The 12002-nt window shown below is 40.5% G+C and overlaps 1 protein-coding gene across 2 annotated transcripts in view; it reads right to left on the reverse strand.

The window, feature by feature from the left end:
* PYGL (glycogen phosphorylase L) overlaps positions 1 to 12002 on the reverse strand; it is a 50669-nt gene that overhangs the window by 1315 nt on the left and 37352 nt on the right. For both annotated transcript variants that reach the window (XM_034433356.3, XM_087881802.1), the window contains exons 15-20: positions 10494 to 10641; positions 7674 to 7732; positions 6805 to 6946; positions 4112 to 4319; positions 2635 to 2769; positions 1276 to 1342 (exon numbers count right to left, since the gene is read on the reverse strand). In XM_034433356.3, coding sequence (XP_034289247.1) covers positions 1276 to 1342; positions 2635 to 2769; positions 4112 to 4319; positions 6805 to 6946; positions 7674 to 7732; positions 10494 to 10641 — 759 coding nt within the window. The remainder of the gene's footprint in view (positions 1 to 1275; positions 1343 to 2634; positions 2770 to 4111; positions 4320 to 6804; positions 6947 to 7673; positions 7733 to 10493; positions 10642 to 12002) is intronic.

Raw genomic sequence — 12002 nt, forward strand, 5'->3', positions numbered from 1 at the left:
CTGTATGTGGGTAACGCCATCCCATTTTTGCAGTCCTTCAAGAGGGGGCCGCGGTGGCTCATGTGGTAAGACAGTGAGCCTGTGCTCCGCTGAGGTCAGCAGCTCTGCGACTCAATTCCCTTGAGCGAATAAACCTTTGGGACAACCATGACCTGGATGACTGAGAATCTCTACAGACTTTTAACTATACAATGTGGGATGGACACCCTTTGAATCGTGTGGGAGTAGGAATGGATTTCCAGGGGAAAAAATTTGCAGACTACAGGAAGCAGGAGCACCACTAAGGTGACCCTAAGGACACAGATAAACAAGTGCTTCAATGACCCTCTAAAGAATGCAAATGACCAGCTATCTGCAAGGGGTATAAATCCTTCCATTCCTCACTATCCAGTCAGAGCTGAAGAAGCTTCTTGGATAAGAAGCGAAACGTCTTCAAAAGAAAAAAAAAAACAAAGTCCAATTGCCTCCTGAAAAAAGCACCTTTGGATCAAAGGTGCTTTTTTCCTGGATGACTGAGAATCTCTACAGATTCCTATCTAGTGAAGTACCCAAACAATTGATTTATTTTATGCACAGTTGCTTTTATCACACCAGTAACGCTTTCATTTTCTTGAATATGCTATGCTACTGTCCATAAAATTAAACATCCTCTGATAATCTTAATGACCTAGCTATAATTTAATGCTATCTTATTTTAAGTAAAATAGCATTAGCATTTTAGGCTTATACACTGCCCCATAGCGCTTCACAGTACTCTGTGGGCTGTAAAAGCTGCTTAATTATTTTAGTTATTTGTTCGCTTATAGAATCCGGGTCACTAATTACCATATAGAGTAATAGAATCTGAGTTATAGAAAGACTTAAAAGCACACTAATTCAGTCACTGTAGTGAATAAAATTTGTCACCTCCAGCCAATTTAATGGCAACGAAGTGAATTATTTTCAAGTCACGAATACGAAGCAGATGCATTGCATAAAGCATTCAAAAAAATTAAGTCTGAATAGTTTGGCATGATACACAAATCACTTTTTCTCTAGTTTTTGTTAATCCATCAAATTCAGTTAGCAGTTAGTCCAGTATGTCATGCAAACTCAGAAAATTTGGTCCAGTAAACATGGTTAATTTAACCGGGTATGTGTGTTGTACAAATTCATTGTAGATCAGATAGTTAATTTATGTACACAGGACAGAACACTGATGAATTAGCACTTTGATTATTAGTTTGGATACTTAACAAATAAACATTGTAAACGTTCTCCACACACCCATCTTACCATATAGAGTTTACTGACACTGTCTTGGCACTTGACGTAAGCTTCATAGTCTGCAAACACTTTAAACCTATACAAAAGAAAGAAACCAAAAAGCGTGAAATGCTTTGAAGGCAATCTGAGTTTTGGATTGCTAGACCTAGATCACTGGTTAGTTTTGAAACTCATTATTCTGGAACACTATCTCTTTATGTAAAAGGTAAAGAGCCTTGGTGGCGCAGCAGACTAAAGTGCTGTTAAATAGCACCAGCTGCCTGCAATTACTGCAAGTTCAAATCTCACCAGGCTCAAGGTTGACTCAGCCTTCCAGCCTTTTGAGGTAGGTAAAATGAGGACCCGGATTGTGGGGGCAATAAGCTGACTTTGTATAAAAACGAACACCACTTAGTGGGGGCCGAAAGCCCTACTAAGCAGGTATATACAAAAGTATGAAGGCTATTGCTTAACGCATTGTAAGCCGCCCTGAGTCTCCGGAGAAGGGCGGCATATAAATCAAACCAATAAATAAATAAATAAATAATAAATAAATAAATAAATGTTCCCCTTGCACATTTGTGCTAGTTGTTCCCGACTCTAGGGGGCAGTGCTCATCTCCGTTTCAAAGCCGAAGAGCCAGCGCTGTCCGAAGATGTCTCTGTGGTCATGTGGCCGGCATGACTAAATGCCAAAGGTACACAGAACGCTGTTAGTTTTGATCTCTTTGGAACACTACAAATTAACCTTTGTTCCGAGGATTAGCTTTTGGGAAACTGCCAGACTATGTTAGATCAGAATGGTTCAGAATAGAAACAAATACTGTATTTCAGAAGTGTCCAGAACAATAAATTTTAACGTATCTTGTAAGAAGCATCCATGAAAGCAAGAGAGAATGATGGGGAACAACCACACCAGTCTGTTTCTGATAATTGGGTACTCTATGATAACAAACCATCCCAATATTATCTAATTTGTGAGCAAAGCAAAAGTATGTCCCCAAAATTTAGAATTAGTCCACTGGCCCATAAGAACATTTCATCTTAATGTAGTCCAAAACCTTCTCCAAGAATAGAGGATACTGCAAAAATCCTTTGACAAGTCACCACTTGGGTGGGGAGTAACACATTTTCTTTAACAATTGGTGATCCCAAACATTAAAACTGTGATTGTATGCATATACCACTACTCTGCAACTCCACCCTGAATTTCATTGGCATGGCAAAATGATTTAAGGAGGAACATCATACTGGATTTAAGTTTCTTGGTGCTTTTTAATCATAGGGACCAAAGAAAACTGACCTTATTTGGACTCAAATGTCTCTCTGACAAATGATAAGGACACAAATGGCCATTTAAAAAACAAATCTGTAAGGCATTTTTACCCACCGGTCATGGTAGAACAACATGTTCACCAAATCTTTGAACAGGTCAGGTTGCTGTGGTGAAAAGAAACCGTTCTTGATCTGATCCATAGCTTGCTTCAATTCAGGAAGCTTGTCATAATATTCCTGAGCATGGTACCTGGTGGAAGAAGGTGGAGCCATTACTATTAGATGAGCAACAGGTGCCACAGAATATTCATCTTGAGAGCAGACCAGGAAAGGTGCACACACAGAGTGGAGGTGAGATGCAGAATGGCATCGTGGGAAAGAATCAGGGCCTGTTTTGGGTGGGGTGGAGGCACTGAATCCAAAAGATATTTTATTTATTTACATTATTGATTGATCAAATTTGTACAGCTGCCCATCTCACCAGAAAGCAACATTGATGGCATGCAACATTTAATTAAAAACAATACACATATAAAACATTCATTTCTAAAAATATATTAAAAGCACAAGAATAAGAGAAGATAATGTTAACGGCAGTAAGGGAGCCATCACAAGCTCTCACAGGTTCCCTGCCATCCCCAAGTAGATGACAACTACTTCTTGAGGGATTAATGGGATGTCAACAGGGATGGAGCTAACTTCGCTTCCAGGGAGAGAAGATTCCAAAAGTTGGGTGCTAGGACAGAAAAGGCCCAGCTCTTGAGACCCCACCAAGTATCGTTCCCTAACAGATGGGATACACAGCATGAGGGTTTATTATCTGAAATGCTCAAATGTTTTTCACTCAAAGCAATTAATCCATGAAAATATAACTCAATAACTATTTCAGCATTTTGACTGTTTCCACCCATTCCCTCTTTTTAATGTGACATTAACACCTGGACAAAAAAAAAAAAAAAAAAAAAGACTGTAGGAAGTGGGAAGTTCAAGATAACATTCTATCTCCAGGCCTAGGTGTCTTATTAAGGCATGAATAGAACCCCCATACATGTTTCATCCCAATAATATAAATTCATAGCACTCATAGTGCTAAATCTTATGCCATTAAAATGTGAGGTCACACAAACACCATTAGTCTACTCTGTGTCTTCCTCCCCCATTCAAGTTTTGAAAGTCCATTTGTCAGCGTTTCGACGCTGGCATAGAGAGCAGAGGAGAGAGAGAGATAAGCTCTGAACTTTTGCCTGCTAAATCCCTTTGAAGTCGGGTTGTCGTAGAAATGAAGGGGGGAGACATTCCTGGGAAATGACGAGACAAGAAGTCTGAAGAATGACTTGGAAGATAGTCAATGAGAAGCAGAGATTTGGGGATCGGAAAGGGAGGGATTGGGGGGCAAAAGGTCAGTCTTGTTCGCATCGAGTCATGATCTGGTGGCTGTGCTCAATTAAAGAAAAGATTTCCTTAAAGATTGGCAGTTTGGAAATTCATTTATTTTGAGATAGCATCGAAGTCTGATACCATTTCAATCCAGACAATTGAGAATTTTTTCCTACAACCACTTGTGCCCCAGTTGAGCTGCTAACCAGTCTTACCCTTTCTGGTCCAACTGTTCCACATCTGGCACTCTCATGCCAAATATGAAAAGATTCTCTTCTCCAGCTTCTTCTGCCATTTCTACATTGGCACCATCCATGGTCCCGATGGTCAGAGCCCCATTGAGCATGAATTTCATGTTTCCAGTGCCCGAGGCTTCAGTGCCGGCTGTTGAAATCTGCTCTGATAAATCTGTAGCAGGGATCACTGCCAAGAAAAATATTATCTTAGTATCTGGGCATTCCTTTTTCCCTCATTTGCATTTTAATCTTCTTATTTTTTAAAGCGTGGAGATAAGCAAGAAACTCACACTCTCCTAAATAGTCCCCAGCAAAATAAATCATGTACTGACAGAACAGAATTTGCAACAAAACTGCAGAATACTTGAGATAACAGCCAGCAATTATTTATTCATTTATTTAAAATGATTTATATTCAGATTTATACATAATCTGAACCCAGTGTAACAGATGAATCACTTTCTAAGCTGCAGAGCAAAGACTTAAATTTTATGGGGATGGAGAAGTTCTACATAGGAAACTCGAGAAGCTGAGGTTCAGATGTAACCCATGAGTAAACTACAGCTAATGATTAGAGAATGAGTCTAGCCAACTGGTTGACCATGTAGCAAGGCTGACTCCATGTTACTGATTTGTGCGCTTTTTGAACTAAGTCCACCAAAAAGACAAAATCTCTTGTGGCGGGTGCCAGGCTCCTTCGCGTTATAGCTGGTAAGAATGACAATAATAAAACCTGCCAATTAGTTTGGAAAAGGTCTAAGAAAGCAGAGATGTTTCTGTTCATAGGAGGTTATTATTCAGCATCTTGAAAAATGTTACATTTCAATGTCAGTTTTAACACCTAGGTAGGCTTGTATATTTGTTTCACCCTTAAAATCTCAGATATGAGGCCTAATTGAGGTGCACAAAAATGAGACCTTTTAATCCCCTTTTTATGAAATAGTAAAAAAGAAGACAAATTGCTATTATGAATGATTATGTAATACAAGTAAAAGAGATGCACAAAGCTTATCAATCTGAGATACAACTCTGCAGAAAATACCAGAGTATTTTGCTCTCCTTCAACTAACTGAAGCAGTCTAGAAGATTCTGGAAGCAAATCCTCTAAATCGCAAATGATTTAAGGCAGGGATGTCAAACTCGCAGGCCACGGACAGGATGTGTCACACGCTGGCCATGCCAATGCCCAGTTTAGCAAAGGAAAAAAATGGTGTGATACGTCACATGACGACATGAGTTTGACATCCCTGATTTAAGGTGTTCTGGGAATGATCTGATCCTGAAAGGAGACTCCTGTGTCTGGAAAGCCATATCTGGAAACACTTTGAATTACTTCCAGGTGGGACTATATTTCCAAAAACCTGCTCCCATGAATGGTGTGGTCTGGAGGAGGTCAGTATAGGGAGTTAGGAAATATTTATTATTGTTGTTGTTATTGTTGTTAACATTAAGTACAATATATGTATAGGATGTATAAAATCCCAGGAGTCATTTAAATTCAAAATCTATGCATTCAGGATCCTTCCTAATCCATCGTTGGATGAATACTACAGCAGCACCCAACTTAATTCTTTGTTCAAGGATTTTAAGGAGTCCAACTGAACATTCCATTCTATTCTCTATGCTCACCACTCAGCACTCTGAGCTCATTCGATATACTGTCTCCCCACCCCTCAAGTCTGAAAAATCTTGGTACTTTCCAGTGTGCTGATTACTTTTCGGTGTAGATCAGGGGTCGGCAATCTTAAACACTCAAAGAGCCATTTGGACCTGTTTCCCACAGAAAAGAAAACACCGGGAGCCACAAAACCCTTCCTGTGCCTGACTATTTCCTGAGCGGCCACAGTACTAGCATATGTAATTGAATTAAACATTCTGTTTTCTTCTGAAACTTTTCTTTTCTTGGACTTATCCATGGTTGGCTTACTGGGGGTCAAAAAGCTCAATAAATCATGTGCCGGCAGGTATCACACATTGCCGGTTGTAACGCATATTTTGAGCGACAAGGAGCTGCAACAGAGGGATGAAACAGCCACATGCGGCTCCAGAGCTGTGGGCTGCTGACCCCTGGTGTAGATGGTATTGTGCTGTGAAGCACTACAGACTCATTTCCAAAGAGATATTCTGGAGTTGACAGGGGCATAAAAGGAACATCTCTCCATAACTCTTTAAAGCAGCTGCAGCCAGGATTGCATGGCAGCCACGCATTCACAGGAAATGTTGAAGCTGCTTGAAAAAGCTGCAGATGGGTCCTATATTCAATGCTCTGAAGGCTCTTTTGGAATCAAATCTGAAATTCTGGTCAGCTCCATTCATTAGCTTTTTAGGCATAGCATGACTATTGGTCATCAGTCCTGTTCCGCTAGGCCGGGCTATCAATGTAAATGATTTTAAATTGGGTGTTTTAAATTTTTGGGTTTTAATTTGGGCCGAAATTATTTGATAATTTTAATTATTTTTAATTGATGTCTGTATATTTTTGTGTTTTTGATAGGCTGTACACCACCCTGAGTCCTTCGGGAGAAGGGCGGTATAGAAATAAAATTATTATTATTATTATTATTATTATTATTATTATTATTATTATTATTATTATTATTATTATTATTATTATTATCATCAAACTGCTCTCTTTCCTACATATCCCAACCTGGTGCCTCAAGATGTATTACCTTTTTCAGCCAATGAGACTCTGTAATTCTCCAAAAATATGACCTTCAGCTTGTTTCCAACCCCAGGATCATTGTTTACTACATGGCCTACAGCAGTGATCAGCTTTATTATCATTTTAGCCATATGATACCCAGGAGCAGCCTGGAAGGAAGAAAGCAATGTGGCAGTTAGAAGTTGAGATTATGATAATCATGTCTACCAATTCTACTTCCAGGCTGAATAAAACCTGCAGAAGCGGCAGAAAACCAACATAATCAAGCAAGCATCTCCTGACTAGCATCTAAGAAATTGTTAGAGCAGCCTTACCCAACTTGCTACACTTTCAAATGAAATGGGACTACAACTCCCAGAATTTCCAAAGAGGCCCAAAAGAATTTGGAGAGTTGCATAACTCCAATGCATCTAGAAAGCACCATTTGGAAAAAAGTGAGCTAGAATGCATGGGATTTTTCATGGGGGAGGGACGGCAGGGGAAAATGGGATAGTAAAAGCTGCATACATTTAAGGGGTAGTAACTTTTATTGAGAGAGAGAAAAAGAGAGAGAGAGATGATACAGGTAGACAAACATGTAGATAGATAGATAGATAGATAGATAGAGAGAGAGAGAGAGAGAGAGAGAGACAGACAGACAGACAGACAGACATTCTTGCCATCTTCACTGCTCTCTCCATACACACACACACACACAAATTTAGCTTAGTGAGAAAACAAAAAAAGACTCTCTTCATGCTACCTATTTGCGTAATTAAAAATGGAATAGTAATGAGAGTTCAGGATAGAGGCAGAAAATGGCATTTCTAGCAATATTACAATTTGCTTTGCAGAACACCCAAAAGATGAAACTTGAGCCTCAAATTCATCACTCACTTTTCCTCCAATTATCACAGTCCTGGGCACAAATGGCTTTGTTGGATCTCGTTTAATGCCTGCAAAGGAGAAAGACAAGAGATCCTAAGCCTGACTTCTGTCCAGGCATAAAGTAGTCATATTTGCCTCTTCCAGCCCTCATCTCTCATTGCTTCCCTGGAATTGCTTTCTTTGAGGCCCATCATGTCAGCTCAGCTCTTTCTTGAACAACTGCAGCCAATTTGGCTTCCTTTGCAATTTCTTGCCAAGAAATTCCCTGCTTTAAGGGTGCTGATGGTCACCTCTAGAATTCTCAGATAATGTTATGAACATTTTCTTCAAGTGTCATGGCTGCCATTCTGCTAACCTCGCATTGCAAGCTGGTAACCTGACATTAGTAACTGGGGGAGGGTGGAGAGATTGGAATGTAGGGAGGAATCGGGGGATGGGAACCAAGTTGTGCTGGCCCAAGGTGTGAGAACACCAGTCAACCCAAAGTCAGCCATCAGAACACAGAGCTGGAAAGGTGCAAATTGAAGATCCATTACCCAAACAATATGAAGGCACCCAACTGGACATTGACTGATAACAGGGAGATAGCGAGGGGGAAAGGGAAAGTTAATAGTACTGTTTGCATGGAAAAATGGCAGATCCAGCTTTGCTACTTCTGTAACCACTTTGGCTTAGTAAAATATATTCTTGGTGAAAGCAAAGGGTTAGGAGTCCATCTTTATTAGATGACGAAGTAGGATGGTTGTCATCAGGTGATTTTTATAGTGGACTTGGTCTAACCTCAAAACATTTAGCAGAAGGCAAACTGGCCTTAATGGCCCCATGTACTTCTAGCTCCTCTGGCACAATGTCATTTTTTTAACTGAGAAGAATATTTCCAACCAAAGGACACAATTGAAATCACCCAGTTTTTGTTTTCTGTGAAGGTTTGGAAATCTATGAGGGAACAGCCAGTCTAAGACTGACTCTTTTCCATACAGAATGCAACATTCCCATTTATTTTTAATTAAAGAAGGTTACTACCCGATAGTCCTCGGCTTATGACCACAATTGAGGTAAAAAAAATCCATCGTTAAGCAAGGTGATTGTTAAATGAGTCACGCCTGATTTTACAATCTTCATTGCCATGGTTGTTAAGCGAATCAATGCGGCTGTGAAGTAAATCACTTGGTCGTTAACTGAATCCAGCTTCCCTCATTGACTTTGCTTGTCAAAAGTTGGCTGGGAAGATCACACTTGGCAATCATGTGACCCTTGTCAAGCACCTGCATGTTGATCACATGACCATGAGGATGCTGCGTCGGATATGGGGACTGGTTGTAGATAACCTTTTTCAGGGCCACTGTAACTTTGAACAGTCACTAAACGAATGGCTGTGCGTCAAAGACCACCTATTAAATAAAATTAGGGCATGAAATTTGGCATTTGCCAAGGGAAGTTCCAATGTTCCTCACTGGGAACTTGGGAAGTAGCCCTTCTTCTCCCTATTTACAGAGGAATGGTGGAGGCATTTTATCCTATCTTAATGATCTCTGGTATTTTCAGGTGTCAGATCCTGAACACCATGGACACTGTAAAGCAGGGGTCTCCAACCTTGGCAACTTTAACCCTGGAGCTTTGCTGGCTGGGGAATTCTGGGAGTTGAAGTCCTCCAGGCTTAAAGTTGCCAAGGTTGGAGAGCTCTGCTATAAAGGAATCCAGGAGCCTGGATAGCTCAACAGACTAAGCACTGTAATTTAACACCAGCTGTCTGCAATTAAAGTAAGATCGAATCTTGCCAGGCTCAAGGTTGACTTTCTAAGGTAGGTAAATTGAGGACCCAGTTGTGGGGGCAATAAGCTGACTTTGTATAAAAATATACAAAAGTATGAAGGCTATTGCTTAATGCACAGTAAGCCGCCCTGAGTCTCCGAAGAAGGGCGGCATATAAATCAAATTTTTTAAAAAAAATGGAATCCAGGAGAAAGGCAAAACAAAGTACAACAGAAGGAATCACAAACTTGGTATATTACTGTGTGGTCCATGTTCACATTGTCAGCTTCTGCAGTGCTCTATTAATCATGTGCTCAATGAGCAATAATTGTGAACTGTTACACAACTCCACTAAAAATGGGAGACTGTGCCTAGAATGACTAGCAATGAACAGCTTCTACAGTGAGGAGCATTGAGATAAAATGGAATGTAATTCTGAAGTTTTTACCTACATCAGGCAGCTGATGAGAATTACTGGCTTTGAAAAAGGGTTCAAAAAGAAGTAAGGGCATCTAAGCCAACAGGCAGACAGGACCTGGAATTAAGCCAGGGAAGCAGTATCTTTCCTTATGACCCTCACAATTTGAATAGTTCTTATTTTATTTCTATAGACTGTGCATCATGATAAATCTTAAAATGAGCCTCCCCAAATCTTCTATTATTCCCATTGATTGGTAGAGTTTTTGTTTCAGATTATCATCATCCTCTTTTAACAAACCCATAACCCCTTGTGGGGTGGAGTCTGGGCAACTGAATGGAGCTGAGTGTTTACTGGCCGGATGCTCTTCCTGTCACCAGTGCAGTGTTTTGTTCAGCAGATACATTCTCAGTGTGCCCAGAGAGAGAAATATCTGCCTCTACCTAGGATCGAACTCATAGCCTCCTGATTGTGAGGCGAGAGCTCCACCTCTAGGCCACCGCGCCACTCTTCTGTTTCAGATTATAATTCTTTAAAAATTATTAGGCATTTTTGTATATCCTTTGATTCTATTGTAAAGCCCTGCTGTTACATTTATGCAAGCAGAAAAGCTATAACCAGAATGCTCTGCTTGCTGTACCAGGTACAACTTTACTCACGGTTGTACATGGTGATCACATGTAGGCAATTCATGAGCTGCCGCTTGTATTCATGAATTCTCTTGACTTGCACGTCAAACATGGAAGCTGGGTTGATCTTCACTTTATATTCCTGTTCCAGGTACTGGGCAAATTTGACTTTGTTTTCCTGGGAAGAGAAAGGGAGGTATGACCATTCTTCTGGTTTTATAACCAAGTGAAAAGAAGACAGAACCAGCCAAAAATTTTTTTTGCTCTAGGATGTGTTCCTTTCAACTCTATTTGCAAAGATCGAGTAGGTTGGCAATGGAACATGTTCTTCTACTGTCCCTGAAGAACACAGGGCTAATCTACACAGCTTTCTTGCACTGGCAACAAAAATTGACTTACCGTATTTTTTGGAGCATAAGACGCACTGGAATATAAGATGCACCTACCTTTTTTGGTGAGGAAAAGAAGATAAAGAAATCTCTCTCTGCTTCTGAGCAATTGCCTTGTTACAGCAAACAGCCTGCTTTACTCTCATTTTCGTTTTCAGCATAGCTTGATTAGCACAAGGAAAAGAAATCTGCTCCAGCAATTTACCTCTTTGTAGCAAGCAGCAGAGGCCCCTGCAAAACAGCTGAGAGCAAATCAGCTGAGAGTCGGGAGGCCGATCCAATCAACTTGTGCTAATTAGGTTGTGCTGAAGCTGAAAGGAGCTGATTTTTCTTGCTGTTTGCTTGCAAGGAGGTAACGGCTGCAAGGCAGAGGCCAAAGGGTGGGGGCTAGTGGGTGGGCAGGGCTACATTCAGTGTATAAGACGCACCTAAATTTTCACACCCTTTTAGGGGGAAAAAAGGTGCGTTTTATACTCCGAAAAATATGGTATTTGCTTTTAGCTAAGGACATGTCTTTGAAACACTACTCCCATTTTGTAACCAGCCCACCATTGAGGGGAAATGAAGTAGTCCAAGGCACTACAGCTTGAGCATAATGTTTTCTCCAGGAAAATGGAGGAAAACCTCCTATAAGGACACTCTAGGTTGCATGCAAGGAAACATTTTTGGAGTTTGGTGCTCTCCAGTTGGCTTTCAATTGGTCCACTGTGCAGGCTGCTCCCTCCCATCTAGTAACTGGGCTGTGAGCCCCATAGCCACTTGTACTTCACCTATGGAGAATGCAGAAACTTACCCAACAATTATTTTCATGTTTGTATATATGCATGTTGTTGTAGCCTGCCCACACCAACATACTTTGGTAGAAAGCAGTGGTGAAATGTAAAATTCGTTATTACTGGTTCTGTGGGCGTGGCTTGGTGGGGGGTAATGTTTTTTTTTTTACTTTTAAAAGCATTTTTTCTACAACTTCTTCGGCTGAAGAGGTTGTAAAAAAAATGCTTTTAAAAGGCTCTGACCATCCCAGCTGAGCCGTGCGATCATCAGAGGCTTTTTTTTTTTTACTTTTAAAAGCATTTTTTCGGCCGAAGAAAAAATGCTTTTAAAAGTAAAAAAAAAAGCTCTGATGATCGTACAGCTCAGCTGGGCATGA

The sequence above is a fragment of the Pantherophis guttatus genome, chromosome 1, assembly GCF_059756535.1.
Source record: "Pantherophis guttatus breed Tessera chromosome 1, ASM5975653v1, whole genome shotgun sequence".
Classification (NCBI taxonomy): Eukaryota; Metazoa; Chordata; class Lepidosauria; order Squamata; family Colubridae; genus Pantherophis; species Pantherophis guttatus.